The 23,737-nt window shown below is 36.9% G+C and overlaps 1 protein-coding gene across 2 annotated transcripts in view; it reads left to right on the plus strand.

The window, feature by feature from the left end:
- plce1 (phospholipase C, epsilon 1) overlaps positions 1 to 15,330 on the plus strand; it is a 70,991-nt gene extending 55,661 nt beyond the window's left edge. The window contains exons 31-46 of one of the 2 annotated variants that reach the window (XM_084040512.1): positions 8 to 166; positions 540 to 675; positions 950 to 991; positions 3,133 to 3,251; positions 3,536 to 3,653; positions 5,068 to 5,205; positions 5,967 to 6,254; positions 7,099 to 7,262; positions 8,703 to 8,964; positions 9,364 to 9,482; positions 9,596 to 9,724; positions 9,834 to 10,031; positions 10,283 to 10,498; positions 10,592 to 10,804; positions 11,330 to 11,441; positions 12,198 to 15,330. In XM_084040512.1, the coding sequence (XP_083896638.1) occupies positions 8 to 166; positions 540 to 675; positions 950 to 991; positions 3,133 to 3,251; positions 3,536 to 3,653; positions 5,068 to 5,205; positions 5,967 to 6,254; positions 7,099 to 7,262; positions 8,703 to 8,964; positions 9,364 to 9,482; positions 9,596 to 9,724; positions 9,834 to 10,031; positions 10,283 to 10,498; positions 10,592 to 10,804; positions 11,330 to 11,441; positions 12,198 to 12,385 (2,601 nt within the window). In that variant the 3' untranslated portion in view covers positions 12,386 to 15,330. Of the gene's footprint in view, positions 1 to 7; positions 167 to 539; positions 676 to 949; positions 992 to 3,132; positions 3,252 to 3,535; positions 3,654 to 5,067; positions 5,206 to 5,966; positions 6,255 to 7,098; positions 7,263 to 8,702; positions 8,965 to 9,363; positions 9,483 to 9,595; positions 9,725 to 9,833; positions 10,032 to 10,282; positions 10,499 to 10,591; positions 10,805 to 11,329; positions 11,539 to 12,197 lie in introns of both variants that reach the window. The other variant, XM_084040513.1, reaches the window with a different exon arrangement.
- The last annotated feature ends 8,407 nt before the right edge of the window (positions 15,331 to 23,737 follow it).

The raw sequence follows: 23,737 nt of genomic DNA on the forward strand, positions 1-23,737 counted from the left end.
CCATCAGACTGTCTTTGGGGAGCGTCTCGTGACGCGCTTCCTCTTCGAAGGTGACTTCAGCGACGACCCTCACCTGCCGTCGCCGCTGCAACTGCGGGGGAGGATCCTCCTCAAGAACAAGAAGCTCAAAGCGCACCAGGCCCCAGTGGATATACTCAAACAGAAGGTTAAGAAAAACCAATGGCATCCTGTCCACACATATTTGACTACATAATTCATATTTAGCAGTTAGCATTAGTACATTAGCACTGTTGATTCGAGTGCTGCCACATAAATAATAGATGTGCTCAAATGTTCACCTCATGAAACCATTTCCAGTCCGTTTACCAAGCACACATAATGTGCTTCAGTATATACACACTGTATAGATTATCTGCGGATAAGAGCTTTTATATCTACAGGTAATGGCTAGATATAGATTATATGTCAGATGCAGGCATATCTATAAATATCACTTCTTCTCCCACGCATTTACTCTCTCACATTGCAACATTTTTGTTTTTCTTTAGTTTGTTTACAGTATTTGAATCCTTCTACAGGCTCACCAGCTGGCCCACATGCAGGCCCAGGCTAGTAATGGGTCACCAGGGGTTGGTTCGCCTGGCAACCAAACCAACGAGGAGGAAGAAGAAGAAGAAGACGAATACGACTATGACTATGAGTCGCTATCAGATGGTAAGGAGAACTGCAATGAGGTTTATGATCACCGGAAACACACTTCAAAAACACAAAACTAACACAAAAACTCAATTGAAGATGTATTCTGAGGCTAAAACACCACATAAGTATACGGTATGTCGATTTTTATGTTTTAGCCCTTGATTCAGTTTCTGTCCACACCTTTTATTCTGTCTCTATTTAGTTTTTAATACTCAAGTCTCCCTTGGCGTTGCTACTCTATTCTCACTCCATTCCTTTTCTATTTTTATCGTGCCTGTTTTCCACTTAGCTGATGTCCTCACAGCCTCTACTGCCTCGTATGGCCTGGAAGGTAAATGCACGGGTCTGATGCGCCTCTCTATGTACCAGTGTTTCCATCTTATTTAGTTTTGCAGTGGTAGCTGTTGTTTTATCGCTTATTCAACATCTTAAAAATCTAGAAATCTTATAGAATCTGGAAATTTAAAAGCCCCCTCAATATAGTTTTATCAGGAAATGTGGTATTGTTGCAAATGCAAATGCTGTGGTTGTCTACCCCTGCAAAATAACTACAAAGGAAAAACTGGTATGTAGACGTGCACTAGTGATCTGCATCTTTGCTATAGACTGATGCCTGTATGTGCTTTACATTAACAGCTGCTAGCTTTCTGCTTTTTATGGGCGTCCGGTTATTTTCTGCTGCACTATCGTGCATGGTAAGAACTGACTAATATTTTTAGGATCACGTCTAAGCATATTTATCGTATATATTGCTAACAATGGATGGATTTCATCCGTTCGTTGTGATGTACACCTGCTTTATCACCATTAAGCAATTGCAATAATGCAGTCTCCTTAACTCCCAGCTTGCTACAGCAATTTTTTCTCAGGATTTTGTCGTTATGCATTCTGTGTATCCAGCATTCTAAAAAAAATATACAAAGTCTGTCACTATGAATACACAGTTACCATGGCAGTGTTTACATGTATTGTTTTTTTAAATAGTAATCGTGATTTTTAGCTTGTGTTTTGTTTGTGCGTGTGTCTTCGTGTTTGCCTTACTTGGTATTTTTCAACATTCTGCATCAAGACACACCCTCGAGTATATTTGCCACAACCTTGAAGGAATTATGACGAAAAATGTGTGTTATAAACGCAAAACATAGAGTCAGTGCAGGATGGGACCACTCCACCTATCTCTAGGCTGTCCTTCAGAGATGGGTAATCATGATGACATCAAAATTAGATTTGTGGGTTGGGGAAAAAAAAAAATCATTTCAATCAGTGTTAGCGTGATTTCTCTTTCTCCCACAAAGGCATCACCTCCCTTCCTCCTTCCGTCTTTACTGTATTTGTCTGTGACCTCGACAGTGACTGGGCAGGCTCATCACGGAAACAAAACAAAGCCATCTGGTTTCTCAGGCCCTACGCTGCCCCTGCACTAAACAACAGACCAGGGGAAACTACCCTTTCCCGGTCGCAGTCCCAGCACTGATCTCTCCCGATCCCTGCCCTCTGCTTGTCCTTGTCGGAAGAACTTACCGGTCAAAGACCTTCCGAAACCATTTCTATGCAAACCACCAGGGTGCTTGCATTTTGCTAATTTTTTTCTGTCAAATATCACATCATTAATCAGACACTTAGCAAGATATCCCTGACTAATTAAATTAGACGCTGTACTGCCTCCATTTGACTCTATATGCGTCAACTTAAATTCAGCTGGCTCAGTAAATGCAAACATTTGAGCCCTGAGCTGTCAAGTTGCTACCATCTGTTGTTTGACGGTAGCTCCCTCCAGTCACAGTCTGGCTCAACTCACTCCTCTGGCTACTGTCTACAGGGTGACATCCAGGGTCAACTCCTTTGCCAAGCCCTCTTTTTAAACGACGGGCTTCCAACGGTCAGGAATTAAACAAGTTTCCTGTGATAAAAGGCTTCTGCATTTCCAAGCTGATGTGTGTCTTTTTGTGCTTTTGGCTGCTGTGAGTGAGGAGGAGGAAAGGGAGCAAAGGGAAGAACTCCCTACTGTTGCTCCTGTTTACGGCTGATAGACATTGCTTTGAATTTCAACAAGGAGAGGGCTTTGTGTGCTTTTGCTTGGGAGCCTGCTCCTGGTCCCTGCAGGTAGCCAGGAATGTTGAGGACTGCTTTTCTCTTTATAATTATTCTGCAATTGCCCCCAAACACAGTCATCTAAAACAAATCTCTGGATGAAAAGCAGAACCACTTTGGATTATCATAAATTATTGTATTTTGCCACTCTAAACATCACTCATCACGTATACTACCCACTGTTAGTTACCAGGGGCATCCTATAGATCAGAATGCAGGGAAAAAAAAGTAGATTTTTATGGTTCAATATCATGACATTTTGATTTGCGCTGCATATTCACCTGTTTGTCTTTAATACACCCACGAAACCTGAGGAATGTGTGCTCTGTCAGACCCACTCTGCTGCACACATTACTATAATTAATTGTACATCCTAAACAGATAACATCCTGGATGACAAGCCAGAGGGGAAGAGCTCAGCAGACAAAGAAGAGCAACCTGTTGATGAAATACCGAAGAGGACGAAGAAGTCTGATAGTACCACGCAGAGCAAAGGAAAGGTAGGAAACTATTATTATAAAATATCCCCCAAAAGAAGCCAATTTCATAGCTGCTATGAGAATGCTGGTGGGGTTTTTTTTTACCGACTTCAAGCCAGTCCTTATAAGTCATTTGTTTTGGTTTTATTTACTGTAATTTGGACAGCAGGAAGTTCAGGAGGTCAAGTATGTACCCAAACTATCTTCTATGTGAAGTTCAGCCTCTGCTCCGATACTACATCAATGTGTCTTCTAGTCAAAGGTTAACCGTGTTGTTCATGTCCCGTGTCTACCTGAACCTGTAGGTGTTTGACATGGAGCTGGGAGAGGAGTTCTACCTTCCTCAGAACAAGAAGGAGAGTCGACAGATTGCCCAGGAGCTGTCCGACCTCATCATCTACTGCCAGGCGGTGAAATTCCCCGGTAGAGAATACTTTTTATTTTCACATCCATTTGTGTTACTGCATGTCCCTCTCCTTTTCCTTCTCTCCTACACGGATTCAAAGTGATTTATTTCCTGTCACAATCTTTCATTCCACCCTCTCCTCTTCTACTTTTGACATGCTATCATTTTCAAGTCCTTTTTTTCGGTCTGGTTCCACTCTAATCCACTCCCATGTTATATTTAAGAGGTCAAACCTTTCCCCCCGTGTTTTTGAATTTTGTCGATGCAAAATATTTAATATCTCAGTGTTTCACTCCATTCCTCTCCCACACTGGACACCCACAGAGATGACGAATCCCTTTGTCCCCATGGGAAAGATATGGTTACTAAATTGCAGGTCCAGACCAGCACAACAAACAGCAGTTGTTCTATACTGTACATTAAGGACATGTTTGGGATGCCCTGCTAGCTGAGTATAGTTATAGCCCAGATTTAAATTTGATCATGGGCCTTTGCCATGTGTCACTTCCCTCTTTTCCCAGTTTTAACTGTCTTACTATAAGCAATTTGTCAAAATTTAAAATAGTTAGCGTGTGTTTAATTTGAAATATGTGAAAATACTCTCCGTGGTTCAGGATGTTTGACTTTGCTTTCCGTACCCTCATAAAATGTCTCCTTTTTTCATCTTTATTGGGATTTATCTTCATTCCATGATACCATTTATCTCAAATATTTCCTTTTGTCCCTTAAATATCATCCTGTTATCTCCTCTTTCCTCTCTCAAGTGTCCTCTTCACTGCGTGTCTCCTCTTTTCGTTACATGACATTTGCCCTTATAAACGTGCCTGTATTTCCACTGGTATTTTATTTGTTTACGGTTTCCAGGGACCTGAGATCTGAGAAAGAGAAGGCAGGGCAAACAGCCATATTCAGACAGAGAGCACACTGGTGGCTGCTGTCTGAGCTGGTTGCATACGGACATGCCACTTCTAAAAATGTCTACAAACATGTAGAACATTCCTCATCCCAACTATCTTTTGGAAAGGACACACAGATATGAAACACATTACATGACCATAACAACAACACATTTGCAAAGAAGATCCTCTTATCTGCTTCTATGTTGCATTTTATAGGTTTTCCAACAGATTTCAGGTATTAACTTATGGATCATATAACTACCCTGCAAAATATACATAGCCTAAAATCATTGGTCCTATTAGGACTGATCCTTTGTGCTCATTCAAACAAATGCAGTTAAAGTGACGCCTGGGAGGGAGATTACCAATTTCCTCATTATGATAGAATGTGACGGCACTTAGAGAATATGATTTCTGGATGTTTAGAAACAAATTGAGAGGTTCTGATGTCATGCGCGCGGTGTCTCCAGTCTGTCTGTGTTGCATTATTGACTACTTTTCTTCCGTCTGCCTCTTGTGTGTGGGAACTCAGGCCTGTCCACGCTGTCTCCGGCCGGCTCTGGCAGAGGGAAGGACCGAGGAAAGAGCAGGAAGTCCATATTTGGCACAGCTCCCGCACGCTGTGGCACAACGGGGGAGGTCATGACCCAGAGCCGCACCCCTGGGAAAGGTATGCATGGCCTAGCGGTGGTGGCTGTTTAGGTGTGTGTGTGTGTGTGTGTGTGTGTGTGTGTGTGTGTGTGTGTGTGTGTGTGTGTGTGTGTGTGTGTGTGTGTGTGTGTGTGTGTGTGTGTGTGTGTGTGTGTGTGTGTGTGTGTGTGTGTGTGTGTGTGTGTGTGTGTGTGTGTGTGTGTGTGTGTGTGTGTGTAACGAAGATATATTTGTATTTTTGTTCCATTTTAAGGTGTGTTTCAGAAATATTTTGAAAATGGGTGCAACTTAATGCGGAGATATGATTGGATATGCAGCTGAACGACCACCGCATTGCAAAACATGCTTACAAAATATGCCAAAATAGGTTGGGAATAAATGAGGATAATTTCTTGTAAGACACCCCACCAGACAGTCACAGTTTTAAAAGTAAATGTTATGACTGTGTGTGAAAGAATGCAAGCCCGTAGAGGATGTTGCAATTCTTGCTGTCGTTTGCAGAATTTCGTGTTGTGATAAACTGAATACTGCCTAAGTTCTTCCTATTGTTGCCAGGAATTTTTTTTCATAACTTGCGAGTGCCTAAAAACTTGGTTCAAAATCTGACGTTAAGAAATCAACGTCAAGTTTGGGGATATTCAAAGCTGCTGCAGATTTGAATTCAAATATTGCTGAATTGTTCCTCAGAACCGTTCATTGAGCAACAAATCCCTCAAAAGGCTTTTTGAACAAATTGGTTTTCACAGCCTTTAACCATCTCCCCCCGTGTCCCCCCCCTAGGTGGCTCCGAGCGGCTCAGCTGGGAAGAGCAGACGTCTCCCGTACTCAACGCCCCCACCTCCCTCAGCGCCATCATCCGCACGCCCAAGTGCTACCACATCTCCTCGGTCAACGAGAACGCCGCCAAGCGCCTGTGCCGGCGTTACTCTCAGAAGCTGATCCAGCACACCGTGTGCCAGCTGCTCAGGACGTACCCAGCAGCCACCAGGATCGACTCGACAAACCCCAACCCTCTGCTCTTCTGGCTGCACGGCATCCAGCTGGTGGCGCTCAACTATCAGACTGATGGTGAGGAGAGATGCTGCAAGCAAACATCGTTACGTTATGCATTTATATACATATATATTTTTGTCCCAAATAGCAGTTGGAGGAAGATAAAGGAGAGATCATCTTCTATTATTCCTGTAATGTAAGAGAAAACAGCTGCAGGGCCTCTTCTGCATGATAATGTTAGCTTTTCACAGCCTGAACTCTGGAAAACAGCTAAAAGGCTTTAATTCTAGATGAGCCAACGCAGCCCATTTTCCACAGAGAGAAAAAACAAGACATTTCAGATTAAATTTGATGAGTCTGTTTGTGTTCTATCTCTGATAAGTGACAGATAATATTATCTCTCATCATGCTCTTTTTAAGGGATTGTTGATCTCCAGGGTGCTCCATTGCTTGTTTTTCCTCCCCTTATCTTTCTTTCTGAATATCTTCTCCCTGTCCGGCCAACCCTTCTTCTTTTTTCTTTCTTTCTCCTTCAACCGTACTCTGTCTTCATATACTTTTCTCCTCGTTTCTCATTGACTCTGCCATTCCTTTTGCAGAAGTCATCCTTGTTCACTGTCTGAACACTGGCAGATGAAGTTATTATTCTCTTAAATCTCTCATGTCAACCCACCCCCATTTGGAAGCAGTGTTTACAAAGCATGACCATGCAGTTATGTGTACGAAAACACTTGCATGCAATTTTTGTTTATAGGACACTCACAAGGATCAAATAGGTCAAATCGCTGCAGTTCACAACAATCAAACTGAACAATTCTTGTCTTGAATTTCTCGTTTGCTAATGTTTTCAAGGTGTTGAGTGTTTATTTTTATTATGGCTTCTTAATATTATTTCCTCCCTTTTCCTTTCCTTCCTCAGATCTGCCCATGCAGTTGAACACGGCTCTGTTTGAGTCCAACGGCGGCTGTGGCTACGTCCTGAAGCCGGCAGTGTTGTGGGACCGTAGCTGTCCACTCTACCAACAGTTCTGTCCGATGGAGAGGGATGTGGAGAAACTGAGCCCCGCTGTCTATACCCTCACTGTGAGTTAAGATCACACAATTGACGATCAATCAGAAAAAAACGTCTCCTGTGATAGTGTGCTCATTACGTTTGTTCCACGGTGCCCTTCAGCTCTGAATATTTTCCTACTTACTTCTTTTATACTGTCAGTTTCAATGTCAGGAGTGCAGCAAATTAATTTTCTTAAGTAAAGAGACTATTTCATTTGCAAATAGTTTATGCTGTCTGTAAAAAGTGCTTATTTTCAGTGACATAACTGAACCTTTTTGTTTTTTCAAGTGTCCCTAATATTTGATGTCAATTTGCACTTTGACCTGCGTTAAAATCTTTCTTTGGCCGGTTTTCTAGCCTTCATTAACATACCTGTAATGACTTCACCGACATTATCACGGGACAAACTTTCAAACATACACTCCTAACTACTCACATGAGGTCCATTAAGGTTTGTTTGGACAGTTTTATTGCTCAGTGATCTGTATGTGTTTTCATTATTTGACAGTCATGAAGGCCACCCAGTTATTACAGGACCTTGTAAAGGAACTGCATTACAATACGTCCACACAACGTATAAACTACGCCTCCCTCTGCACTGACTACTTATTATTCTGTTTGTGCTTTTCATCACTTTGTCACTCATTGCACATTGTTTATGTGCATTAACAATGAGAGTGCCGTATTAATCATCGTCACTGAGTTTCAGAAGCAGACACTTAACTGCATTGGAAGTGAAACTGGAAAAATACATAATTTCATGTCATGACGTAATTAATGTTAGCATAAAAAGTGAACAGTCTCTCATGTGTAATAGTGTGCAATTTGTTGACATTAAGCAGTTGTTTGTGCTTTTAGGTATTTCATAAAGTCGCAGCTCAAGGATAGGCTCGAGTTAATGTTTAGAAGCTCACAACAAAATCGGGCTGAGCAATGTGGAGAAAATCAAATATAGCAATGTCTGCGATCAGATAAGTCGATATCTATATTCACAATGTTGGCTAATGACCATTATGCCTTCATAAAATCCCTATCATTATTGTCATCTGTGAGGTTGAGATTATGAGCATCATGAACACCGATCTGGTAAAATCCAGCAGTATAAACAAGAGGGATGATCTCACACTCATAAAACCTGTGTGTGTGTGTGTGTGTGTGTGTGTGTGTGTGTGTGTGTGTGTGTGTGTGTGTGTGTGTGTGTGTGTGTGTGTGTGTGTGTGTGTGTGTGTGTGTGTGTGTGTGTGTGTGTGTGTTACGGTGAAATAGAGTCTTTGTTGGAAGGTCAGCGTGACTTCACTGACGTTGTGTTTGGCTTCTCTGACCTGCTTTGGTTTTCATCAACTTAATGGGGAAAAAGCTTGATTTTAGTGACAGTGCGAAGCGTAAAGCGGATCTTAGTTTTAAGTGTTGTTCATACTTAGTGTCTAGTGTTACATATTAATCCTCTTCTGTCTTCGTTTTCCTCTCAGATTGTCTCCGGTCAGAACGTTTGTCCCGGGAACAGCGCCGGCAGCCCCTGCATTGAGGTGGATGTTCTGGGCATGCCCGTTGACAACTGCCACTTCCGAACCAAACCCATCCACCGCAACACCCTCAACCCCATGTGGAGTGAGCACTTCCAGTTCACCGTTCACTTTGAAGAGATGTGCTTCCTGCGCTTCGCCGTAGTGGAGAACAACAGTTCCCAGACTACGGCTCAGAGGACTCTTCCTCTGAAGGCCCTCAAGCCAGGTATGAGGCCCAGATACAACAGGCAGATCTAAGATTCCTGCAAGATTACCTGTAAATAGTTAAGCATAGATAGATAGATAGATGGGGAGGGGAATTCAAGCATCCAGTAGCAGCTTACAAAACACCAGACCAACATATATCACATAATAATAATAATAATAATAATAATAATAAACATCAGAACTACATAAAAGAAAATCTAAAAAACACAAATATTATATTCTATAAATCAATTACATTCAACTTTTTTTACTTTTTACAAAAAACAAAAAAAAATAGCAAAACGTGAATAAACCTATGTGCTTAGTTTATTCTACACAGAAAAACATTTTTTTTTTATAGAAGATTCAAATATTTCATATAAGTATACATATGTGTATATATATTCTTGTGTTTTAGGTTACAGACATGTCCAGTTGAGGACACAACATAATGAAGCTCTTGAAGTGTCGAGCCTCTTCATCTACAGCCGCAGGATAGAAGAATTTCCCACGGGGGGCGCTACTCCCTCATCACTGGTAATACTTGTCAGCTCTTCACTGTGCTTTGTAGACTGTGGGATAAAGCAGAAATGTCTACAAGGTATGTTTCCTAATAATAATCTATTTTACCTGTCCTTTACTCCACACAGCTGTTCAGTTCAGAGGAGAAAGATGCGTGGCCGCAGCACAGGGTGACGGTGTACGGAGCTCCTGGTCCTGAGCCCTTCACTGTGTTCTCGGTTACAGAACAGACGACGGCCAAACAGCTGCTGGACATGGTTAGTACTGAAGAAATAATCTTTCATGATGCTTGTATTATATGATTGGACAGTCCCACACACACAAGAGAGGTTTCTCATCCTCCATATCGTGTCATACATACCACAGGTTGTAGCATCTGCAGGAAACCCACCAGAGTACTTCCTGTGCGAGGAGAAGGTTCCTCTGCTGAAGGAGCGCAGCGAGGTGAAGCGATGCGCTCTGCATCATTCTCTAGCGCCCGAGGAGGAGGTGGTCAGACTGATCTCCAGCTGGAACTCTGAGGACGGATACGTGGGAAGGATCTGCCTCAAAACAAGAGAGGAGGTACACACACTTGAATAAAACATTCAGACTGATCTCACAGTGGATATTTTTTACCTGTAAGCCCTGTGGCTGTTATTACATTTATCATCAAATTACAACAACAAGCACTTGTAGACTATGGCTCCCTCTTGTGGTCGTCTTTCGTAATTCTGCAGTGAATAAATGACTTGGTTAACCCTCACCATAAGAAATTCTACTATAGGAGAGACAGAAGCTTAAATGAAGGCATGATTCTAAACTGATTCTTACAGAACCTAAATGAGAAGAACTCGTTGCTGGAGGGAGAGGAGGAGGTGACTCTGGGAGGTCGAGAAGGAGCAGGAGGAGGGGGAGGAGGAGGAGGAGGAGTAGCAGCAGCAGCAGAGGATGAAATGTTTTTTGTCCAAGTCCATGAAGTTTCACCAGAACAGCCTCACACTGTGATCAAGGCCCCACGCTACAGCACTGCTCAGGACATAATCCAGCAGGTGAGAGTCAGGAATACACCTGCTAAAGTTCTTAAAGCTGGTTGGAGATGTGTACACCGACTTTAAAGTGACTTCATTTCTTTCTCTTGCCAGACTTTGTCGAAGGCCAAGTATTCCTATAGCATCCTATGTAATCCCAATCCATGTGACTACGTCCTGATGGAGGAAGTGACCAAGGATGTCGGCTCCAAGAAGTCCTCCACCGCCAAGCCCCTGCAGCGGGTGCTGCTGGATCACGAGTGTGTCTACCAAGCTCAAAGCCGCTGGCGGGGAGCGGGAAAGTTCATTCTTAAACTCAAAGAGCAGGTAGCTCGAAACGTGCTGAGCGATTTCCAATGCTAGAGACTCTTTTTTTAAATTTTATTTTACATGTTTTCATTTTATATTTATGTGCTTATTTCTGCTTTGTGTCCTTGCATGAAGTGTCTGTCATGCTGATCATTCACATCTTAATTAATCCATGTTGTTGTGTGCTCGCCAGTGTATTTTAACACCTGCATGAGGGATTGTATGTGCTTTTTAACCTGTCGCTGCTCTTTTTATGTGCTTTGTTGTTCTGTGTTTTTGTGATTTACAGTGCGGCGTTTTTCTCCTTTGTATATTTTTATGTTGTATGTCAGTATTTATTTGATTTAATCATTTTATACTTGAGTCCTTTTCTTCTGAAATGTTTCTAAGTACGTGTTTAAATGAAGTGCCTTGTTGAATAAAGGTTAACTTATATTTTAGATTAAGTTTCTTTCTTTTGAATTATTTCCTGAGTACTATTTAGTATGGTAGAAGAAAAACTACATCCACATTTCAGTAAAATGAATTAAATTTGGCTTTCAGGTGGGGCGGGAAGACAAAAAGAAAGTAATTTCCTTCGCCAGTGAGCTCAAGAAGCTGACCAGTCGCAGCCGCAGCATGACGACTGGCGGCGGCGTGGACGGTCCCGCCCAGAGTAAGGATGATCGAGCTGCATGCTGTGTGGCTCTGACAGAGCTCCAGGAGTGAGGCTCACACTCTGCCTGCTGCCTGTGCATGGAAAGGCAACAGAGGTACCGTATGTTGTCTCTAACATCACAAAAGGAGCAGAACATTTTAAAAGGTGCCTGTCCGTTTGTTGGACGTTAACATGGTCACAATTTAAAATAGATACAGGTTAAGTTTCTCAATGCGAAATGGACAAGCATGTTATAGAGTTCATTTGGATTATGACATGTTTGAGGAGAATTGGGGTTTCATTTAGGAATGTTATTGATGTGCATGAAACTCACTTTTTTTTCCTCACAACTAGAAAAAAAAAAGATATTCAAAGTCATTGTCTAAATTAGGTTCACGTAAGGTAGAGACTTTCTATGCACTTAACTTTTTCACATAACTTTCTTTGTCTTACAGGGGCTTTAAAACTCTGTAAACTCTTTAAAACCACTTTGAAAAAGAGTAGGCACCCTCTGGAATGCTAGGATAGATAACATTGACATACATTGTGTGCTGGGAGCTAACAAATCCTTTTTAGCGTGCCGTCTAGTACCACTTGTGTTTGTGGCAATGTTTGCGATGTACCTCAGAGGATGTCATACATTATTATGTCGACCTATAACACTTAATTCCAAGCAACATCCCATCCATTGCATTTAACAGATGGTCACATTTTGTGTTTCAGTTTTAGTGCCCCGGTTTATGTTTAAAGCCATAATCTGTGATTTTTCTGCAGGATATCTGTCTGCAGCTGCAGGTCTGAAGGCGTGGGTGGCAGAGGGCAGGGTGGGGGCAGGGAGGTTCCTACAAGCCTCCTCCTCCTCCTTTAGGGGGCAACTCCAACCTGCCCACCTGCCCGACTCCTCTCTGACCCCCCCGGCCTGGAAGCTTCATCTCCTTAGGAACTGGAAGATCCACAAATGAAGTTCAAAGACAGAGACTCGGGTTGACTACTTCTGAACTTGGAGGATTGTCCTTTCCAAGATAAAAGCGAGGCTTTTCAGTGAGGGTCCTCTACGCTCCTCTCGAAGTCCTGAAGGAGTCTGATCCTGGCTTGGTGATGGTCGTTTGGGGGGGCGGTAGCACTGGCTATTGGCGGTTTATTGGTTGCAGCGTGACTCCGCAGTGACTTCAGAGTACCAGAGGCAGCTGCTGTTGAAGTCATCGGGTATGTGATCAGGGACACAGTATTCCTTCTCTTAAAAGGAGCACTTTCCTGAGTCGCATTCAAAGGATGAAGAGGTATGGGTGGCAGTTTTTTTACCCCCCCAAAATGACACCAGATTATAAAGGAAATGGCCTTTGGACTGAATACTTATTTATTGAGTTTATTGTCTCCGAACACAGACAACCATTTGCTATTGGATGACTATATTATGTATTTGGTTCCAAGTCATTTTATAAACTATTCCCTATAGTTTTTTTTTCTGGTATCAGACAAATAAAGCACAGAGCAGACGGGTGGAGATCTGCTTGTGAAGACGGAGGGAGAGATGTACGAGGGCTGAGGAGGTGAAACGGGATTCTCTCTTTCTCAGGTATGGGCTCTTTCTGACGAGGGCATCGTGAAGGACGCTGACAAGCTGGCTTGTTTGCTTCTTTTCTTACTGTTCCAGTTTCACAGTACTGTACGGGCACATTTTGAGCATCGCTCACAGGAACTAAGTGTGAGTCAAATAATCAGAGATTCTGGCGATTCCTTGGAGACTACTGTCACTGATGTGACTGTACGTGAACAGCATTTTAAGGCAGTGTAGCGGTCCAATATTAACTTGCGCAGGGGCTTCTTATCGCTGTGTTTAGAGAGTTGCCCTTCTATGTTGCCTTAAAATGTTGCAACACTGACTTTAACGCTGGTTTCACAAACTATTTGACTTCTGTCATCATTGTCCACTAAATATTACGTCAACAGGTCAAACAAATAGGTAAATTGATTTTTGATTTCAAATAAAAAAAATATGTTTTGTCATTTCCATTAAGGAATGCTATTTGTTACTGAGGTGGTGTTTGAAATTGTACCGAAACTTTTTCAATAGATAAACACCAGTGGCCATACAAGACATTTTACCAAAAAAATGGAAGTATTTTTAATTGAGTACAAGACAAATTGATAAAATAACTAATTAAGATCAGGTCATTTTATTCCAGTGGTAATGCTAATAATAAAACAACTCCATGTTACAAGGGCTTCAAAAATAGCTAACATCCTTCATTTGAATGGAACAATGATGATTTTAGCACTAAGGTCCTTTGGAGAGACTCAGCAACGTCTTTTTCAAACAGCATTTTGCACATTTTGTTTTTCCTTTTGTTGTCGTCGTCAGTGTTTTTCTGTTACTGTCGATCTGTTAAATGTCAGAGACTTGATTGCTATGAGATGGTCAGAATTTTTTCATCATATTTATTACTTTTAATTTTGACCCAGTTGCAAATTTAGTTGTGAGGAAAGCACAAGATACATGTTTTGATCGTTTTTATAACTCTGTCTAATGAGCATGTAGTTCGAGCCCAAATGGGAAATTCCCCACACAAAAATATTAACAGAACTAATTGCTTTTTGAGTTTATTGGCCTATAAGTATGCTCCTTTGAATGCAGTATATCTATACTAGTATTGATTTATTGTCAATTCTAATTGTAGGATTTTCTTTATTTCAACTTATTGCTCATGTCTTTCTGAATTTACTTAAACTGTTTTATTAAAACAGTGTGGGATGTAAATTAAATTAAACTGCATTTACCCATTTTAAACACACATTCAAAACTTAATTTGAAAGAAGCTTTTAAAAACCTGCAAACATTCTTGTTAACAAGTATAGTTAAGTGGTCAGTCTCCACAGAATTAATGTGTTTGTCCTTTCCCTGGCTTTTTTGTCTTTAAGTGCTCAATACCAAGTAACAATGTTTGATTTTTAGTGCAATAGTGAAGTGAAGTGTCATTTCAACCCATTATGTTTCGGATCCACTCCTGGTTTTAAACTCTTGCTGGTGGTAAGACAGGGGAAAGCTCCTTTAGGATAATTATATTTAAGTTAGCTAAGATAGCTCTCCGAGAAACCACAACTCTAATCTGATCATTACATAAAACTACTAAGTGATATCAGCCGATAAAACTACGTGAAATCCACTCTGACTTTAAACAGAAAGGGACATTTTCTGTTTTGTAAATCTATAAACGGTGAGGCAGAACTGTGTTTTCCTTCTTTCTAACCTGTAGACCTCATTTATGAATGTAACATTTCTTAACCTGTTGAACCGTACACAAGTGTGTTTAGATGTTATTTATTTTAATGTGAAGCCCTGGTTGGCAATTCTCTTTTGTTGTTGTTGTTTATGTATAGTTTTCTGTAAGTAGTTTTAAGTGTTTTTTATTTATTTCAATATGTGAGAGGATAAACTCTCCACTGCCCTAACTTTACTCAAACTTATTTAGAGACGTAACGATGTATTTTACTTTGTGTGTAAAATATTCAGTATAGTATTCATACTGTATGTCTGGCATGTTACTGCAGTACACACAGCATATTTTAATGCCTGTTATTTTTGTGAGTTTTCAGAAATGGCAAGCTGGCAGTTTTAAACTGTCCAATTATTTGTTGTTGTTTTTTTAAGATTTTGCTGTATTTGTTATATCCGCTGAATGTGTCATTTCTTTACAGACTGTGTGTTGTATTTCATCTTTAGCACACTGTTGCTGCCATACGATGTGCAGAATACCCTTAAACATCCACTATCCGTGTTATGATGTGGCTGTCAAGTGAACATTTCTCTATTTACTTGAATTTTTAAATGGACGAGAATTGGTGGCTTTGTCATATACCAGGATCACAATAAAAATAAAAACACTCAATATTGTGTGTGTATGTTTGAGCTCAACTCGTACAGTGATTGTCTTCATATCATGTTCCTCGTAATACACATTAGTTAATAGATAAGTCCCTCATGAGTACTTGTAAGATGCTTATTAAGAGATACTATACTATATCCTTTTTTTTAAATTATATTTTACAACATACTATATATACTGTAACTTTTCAGACTAAAACCCCGGGCCTCTGCAGAGAGGACTTAGCCTCAGTACATGGGGTGCTAACGCCACCAAGTGAGCTATCCTACGCCATCGATGACCTTTTTTCACATTTTTCTGACAGTATACTATGACCTTTTTCATATTTTTACGACATACTATACTATGACCTTTTTCATATTTTTACGACATACTATACTATGACCTTTTTTCATATTTTTACGACATACTATACTATGACCTTTTTCATATTTTTACGACATACTATACTATGACCTTTTTTCATATTTTTACGACATACTATACTATGACCTTTTTCATATTTTTACGACATACTATACTATGACCTTTTTCATATTTTTACGACATACTATACTATGACCTTTTTCATATTTTTACGACATACTATACTATGACCTTTTTTCACATTTTTCTGACAGTATACTATGACCTTTTTCATATTTTTACGACATACTATGCTATGACCTTTTTTCATATTTTTACGACATACTATACTATGACCTTTTTCATATTTTTACGACATACTATACTATGACCTTTTTTCATATTTTTACGACATACTATACTATGACCTTTTTCATATTTTTACGACATACTATACTATGACCTTTTTCATATTTTTACGACATACTATACTATGACCTTTTTTCATATTTTTCTGACAGTATACTATGACCTTTTTCATATTTTTACGACATACTATACTATGACCTTTTTTCATATTTTTCTGACAGTATACTATGACCTTTTTTCATATTTTTACGACATACTATACTATGACCTTTTTCATATTTTTACGACATACTATACTATGACCTTTTTCATATTTTTACGACATACTATACTATGACCTTTTTCATATTTTTACGACATACTATACTATGACCTTTTTTCATATTTTTCTGACAGTATACTATGACCTTTTTCATATTTTTACGACATACTATACTATGACCTTTTTTCATATTTTTACGACATACTATACTATGACCTTTTTCATATTTTTACGACATACTATACTATGACCTTTTTTCATATTTTTACGACATACTATACTATGACCTTTTTCATATTTTTACGACATACTATACTATGACCTTTTTTAATATTTTTCTGACAGTATACTATGACCTTTTTCATATTTTTACGACATACTATACTATGACCTTTTTCATATTTTTACGACATACTATACTATGACCTTTTTTAATATTTTTCTGACAGTATACTATGACCTTTTTCATATTTTTACGACATACTATACTATGACCTTTTTTCATATTTTTACGACATACTATACTATGACCTTTTTTCATATTTTTACGACATACTATACTATGACCTTTTTCATATTTTTACGACATACTATACTATGACCTTTTTCATATTTTTACGACATACTATACTATGACCTTTTTTAATATTTTTCTGACAGTATACTATGACCTTTTTCATATTTTTACGACATACTATACTATGACCTTTTTTCATATTTTTACGACATACTATACTATGACCTTTTTTCATATTTTTACGACATACTATACTATGACCTTTTTCATATTTTTACGACATACTATACTATGACCTTTTTCATATTTTTACGACATACTATACTGTGACCTTTTTCATATTTTTACGACATACTATACTATGACCTTTTTTCATATTTTTCTGACAGTATACTATGACCTTTTTCATATTTTTACGACATACTATACTATGACCTTTTTTCATATTTTTACGACATACTATACTATGACCTTTTTCATATTTTTACGACATACTATACTATGACCTTTTTCATATTTTTACGACATACTATACTATGACCTTTTTTCATATTTTTCTGACAGTATACTATGACCTTTTTCATATTTTTACGACATACTATACTATGACCTTTTTTCATATTTTTACGACATACTATACTATGACCTTTTTCATATTTTTACGACATACTATACTATGACCTTTTTTCATATTTTTACGACATACTATACTATGACCTTTTTCATATTTTTACGACATACTATACTATGACCTTTTTTCATATTTTTCTGACAGTATACTATGACCTTTTTCATATTTTTACGACATACTATACTATGACCTTTTTCATATTTTTACGACATACTATACTATGACCTTTTTTAATATTTTTCTGACAGTATACTATGACCTTTTTCATATTTTTACGACATACTATACTATGACCTTTTTTCATATTTTTACGACATACTATACTATGACCTTTTTTCATATTTTTACGACATACTATACTATGACCTTTTTCATATTTTTACGACATACTATACTATGACCTTTTTCATATTTTTACGACATACTATACTATGACCTTTTTCATATTTTTACGACATACTATACTATGACCTTTTTTAATATTTTTCTGACAGTATACTATGACCTTTTTCATATTTTTACGACATACTATACTATGACCTTTTTTCATATTTTTACGACATACTATACTATGACCTTTTTTCATATTTTTACGACATACTATACTATGACCTTTTTCATATTTTTACGACATACTATACTATGACCTTTTTCATATTTTTACGACATACTATACTATGACCTTTTTCATATTTTTACGACATACTATACTATGACCTTTTTCATATTTTTACGACATACTATACTATGACCTTTTTTCATATTTTTACGACATACTATACTATGACCTTTTTTCATATTTTTACGACATACTATACTATGACCTTTTTCATATTTTTCTGACATACTATACTATGACCTTTTTTTCATATTTTTCTGACAGTATACTATGACCTTTTTTCATATTTTTACGACATACTATACTATGACCTTTTTCATATTTTTACGACTTACTATACTATGACCTTTTTTCATATTTTTCTGACAGTATACTATGACCTTTTTCATATTTTTACGACATACTATACTATGACCTTTTTTCATATTTTTACGACATACTATACTATGACTTTTTTTCATATTTTTACGACATACTATATATGACCTTTTTCATATTTTTACGACATACTATACTATGACCTTTTTTCATATTTTTCTGACAGTATACTATGACCTTTTTCATATTTTTACGACATACTATACTATGACCTTTTTTCATATTTTTACGACATACTATACTATGACCTTTTTCATATTTTTACGACATACTATACTATGACCTTTTTTCATATTTTTCTGACAGTATACTATGACCTTTTTCATATTTTTACGACATACTATACTATGACCTTTTTCATATTTTTACGACATACTATACTTTGACCTTTTTTCATATTTTTCTGACAGTATACTATGACCTTTTTTCATATTTTTACGACATACTATACTATGACCTTTTAATATTTTTACGACATACTATACTATGACCTTTTTCATATTTTTACGACATACTATACTATGACCTTTTTCATATTTTTACGACATACTATACTATGACCTTTTTCTTATTTTTACGACATACTATACTGACTGTTACGAATTCCTACGGCGAAGGAAAGGACCAAGGGCAGACCAGCAACAATGCCGTTAAACAGTTTTATTGTGACCAAACAGAAGGGGGGACGATGGGAGGAGGGGAGATCCGGGGAGATCCAGGGAGGGGTGCGAGTCCAGGGGTGCGAGGAGGGAATCCTGGGGGGAAGCCGAAGAGGGAGGGGGAGTCCAGGGAGGAGGGCAAGTCCAGGGATGGCGACAAGGAGGCAGGGGCAGAGGAACTGGAGGCAGAGGAAAACAGGGGTCAAAAATGAGTAACACAGAAACTCTGAAGAGCGCACGAGAACAATAGCTGAGGCCTGACTGTTACCGCAGAGAAGACTGTAAAGTTCTGGCAGCGATGAGTGAGGAGACCAGGGTTTTTGAGCCGGTGAGTGATGAGGTGATGTGTTGCAGCTGTGTCCCCTGCACACCTGTCGCCAATCCCTGGAGCACTGCCTGAGAGGGAGAGAGTGAGGGGGAGAGAAAGACACACACACACTGGGAGGGGCAGGGCAGAATGCAACAATGACCTTTTTTCATATTTTTCTGACAGTATACTATGACCTTTTTCATATTTTTACGACATACTATACTATGACCTTTTTTCATATTTTTACGACATACTATACTATGACCTTTTTCATATTTTTCTGACAGTATACTATGACCTTTTTTCATATTTTTACGACATACTATACTATGACCTTTTTTCATATTTTTACGACATACTATACTATGACCTTTTTCATATTTTTACGACATACTATACTATGACCTTTTTCATATTTTTACGACATACTATACTATGACCTTTTTTCATATTTTTCTGACAGTATACTATGACCTTTTTTCATATTTTTACGACATACTATACTATGACCTTTTTCATATTTTTACGACATACTATACTATGACCTTTTTTCATATTTTTACGACATACTATACTATGACCTTTTTCATATTTTTACGACATACTATACTATGACCTTTTTCATATTTTTACGACATACTATACTATGACCTTTTTTCATATTTTTCTGACAGTATACTATGACCTTTTTCATATTTTTACGACATACTATACTATGACCTTTTTTCATATTTTTACGACATACTATACTATGACCTTTTTCATATTTTTACGACATACTATACTATGACCTTTTTCATATTTTTACGACATACTATACTATGACCTTTTTCATATTTTACGACATACTATACTATGACCTTTTTTCATATTTTTCTGACAGTATACTATGACCTTTTTCATATTTTTACGACATACTATACTATGACCTTTTTTCATATTTTTACGACATACTATACTATGACCTTTTTCATATTTTTACGACATACTATACTATGACCTTTTTTCATATTTTTACGACATACTATACTATGACCTTTTTCATATTTTTACGACATACTATACTATGACCTTTTTTAATATTTTTCTGACAGTATACTATGACCTTTTTCATATTTTTACGACATACTATACTATGACCTTTTTCATATTTTTACGACATACTATACTATGACCTTTTTTAATATTTTTCTGACAGTATACTATGACCTTTTTCATATTTTTACGACATACTATACTATGACCTTTTTTCATATTTTTACGACATACTATACTATGACCTTTTTTCATATTTTTACGACATACTATACTATGACCTTTTTCATATTTTTACGACATACTATACTATGACCTTTTTCATATTTTTACGACATACTATACTATGACCTTTTTTAATATTTTTCTGACAGTATACTATGACCTTTTTCATATTTTTACGACATACTATACTATGACCTTTTTTCATATTTTTACGACATACTATACTATGACCTTTTTTCATATTTTTACGACATACTATACTATGACCTTTTTCATATTTTTACGACATACTATACTATGACCTTTTTCATATTTTTACGACATACTATACTATGACCTTTTTCATATTTTTACGACATACTATACTATGACCTTTTTCATATTTTTACGACATACTATACTATGACCTTTTTTCATATTTTTACGACATACTATACTATGACCTTTTTCATATTTTTCTGACATACTATACTATGACCTTTTTTTCATATTTTTCTGACAGTATACTATGACCTTTTTTCATATTTTTACGACATACTATACTATGACCTTTTTCATATTTTTACGACATACTATACTATGACCTTTTTTCATATTTTTCTGACAGTATACTATGACCTTTTTCATATTTTTACGACATACTATACTATGACCTTTTTTCATATTTTTACGACATACTATACTATGACCTTTTTCATATTTTTACGACATACTATACTATGACCTTTTTCATATTTTTACGACATACTATACTATGACCTTTTTTCATATTTTTCTGACAGTATACTATGACCTTTTTCATATTTTTACGACATACTATACTATGACCTTTTTTCATATTTTTACGACATACTATACTATGACCTTTTTCATATTTTTACGACATACTATACTATGACCTTTTTTCATATTTTTACGACATACTATACTATGACCTTTTTCATATTTTTACGACATACTATACTATGACCTTTTTTCATATTTTTCTGACAGTATACTATGACCTTTTTCATATTTTTACGACATACTATACTATGACCTTTTTCATATTTTTACGACATACTATACTATGACCTTTTTTAATATTTTTCTGACAGTATACTATGACCTTTTTCATATTTTTACGACATACTATACTATGACCTTTTTTCATATTTTTACGACATACTATACTATGACCTTTTTTCATATTTTTACGACATACTATACTATGACCTTTTTCATATTTTTACGACATACTATACTATGACCTTTTTCATATTTTTACGACATACTATACTATGACCTTTTTCATATTTTTACGACATACTATACTATGACCTTTTTTAATATTTTTCTGACAGTATACTATGACCTTTTTCATATTTTTACGACATACTATACTATGACCTTTTTTCATATTTTTACGACATACTATACTATGACCTTTTTTCATATTTTTACGACATACTATACTATGACCTTTTTCATATTTTTACGACATACTATACTATGACCTTTTTCATATTTTTACGACATACTATACTATGACCTTTTTCATATTTTTACGACATACTATACTATGACCTTTTTCATATTTTTACGACATACTATACTATGACCTTTTTTCATATTTTTACGACATACTATACTATGACCTTTTTTCATATTTTTACGACATACTATACTATGACCTTTTTCATATTTTTCTGACATACTATACTATGACCTTTTTTTCATATTTTTCTGACAGTATACTATGAACTTTTTTCATATTTTTACGACATACTATACTATGACCTTTTTCATATTTTTACGACATACTATACTATGACCTTTTTTCATATTTTTCTGACAGTATACTATGACCTTTTTCATATTTTTACGACATACTATACTATGACCTTTTTTCATATTTTTACGACATACTATACTATGACTTTTTTTCATATTTTTACGACATACTATATATGACCTTTTTCATATTTTTACGACATACTATACTATGACCTTTTTTCATATTTTTCTGACAGTATACTATGACCTTTTTCATATTTTTACGACATACTATACTATGACCTTTTTTCATATTTTTACGACATACTATACTATGACCTTTTTCATATTTTTACGACATACTATACTATGACCTTTTTTCATATTTTTCTGACAGTATACTATGACCTTTTTCATATTTTTACGACATACTATACTATGACCTCTTTCATATTTTTACGACATACTATACTATGACCTTTTTTCATATTTTTCTGACAGTATACTATGACCTTTTTCATATTTTTACGACATACTATACTATGACCTTTTTCATATTTTTACGACATACTATACTATGACCTTTTTCATATTTTTACGACATACTATACTATGACCTTTTTCATATTTTTACGACATACTATACTATGACCTTTGTCATATTTTTACGACATACTATACTATGACCTTTTTCATATTTTTACGACATACTATACTATGACCTTTTTTCATATTTTTACGACATACTATACTATGACCTTTTTTCATATTTTTACGACATACTATACTATGACCTTTTTCATATTTTTCTGACATACTATACTATGACCTTTTTTTCATATTTTTCTGACAGTATACTATGACCTTTTTTCATATTTTTACGACATACTATACTATGACCTTTTTCATATTTTTACGACATACTATACTATGACCTTTTTTCATATTTTTCTGACAGTATACTATGACCTTTTTCATATTTTTACGACATACTATACTATGACCTTTTTCATATTTTTACGACATACTATACTATGACCTTTTTCTTATTTTTACGACATACTATACTGACTGTTACGAATTCCTACGGCGAAGGAAAGGACCAAGGGCAGACCAGCAACAATGCCGTTAAACAGTTTTATTGTGACCAAACAGAAGGGGGGACGATGGGAGGAGGGGAGATCCGGGGAGATCCAGGGAGGGGTGCGAGTCCAGGGGTGCGAGGAGGGAATCCTGGGGGGAAGCCGAAGAGGGAGGGGGAGTCCAGGGAGGAGGGCAAGTCCAGGGATGGCGACAAGGAGGCAGGGGCAGAGGAACTGGAGGCA

This window comes from Eutrigla gurnardus (genome assembly GCF_963514095.1).
Source record: "Eutrigla gurnardus genome assembly, chromosome: 22".
Taxonomy (NCBI): domain Eukaryota; kingdom Metazoa; phylum Chordata; class Actinopteri; order Perciformes; family Triglidae; genus Eutrigla; species Eutrigla gurnardus.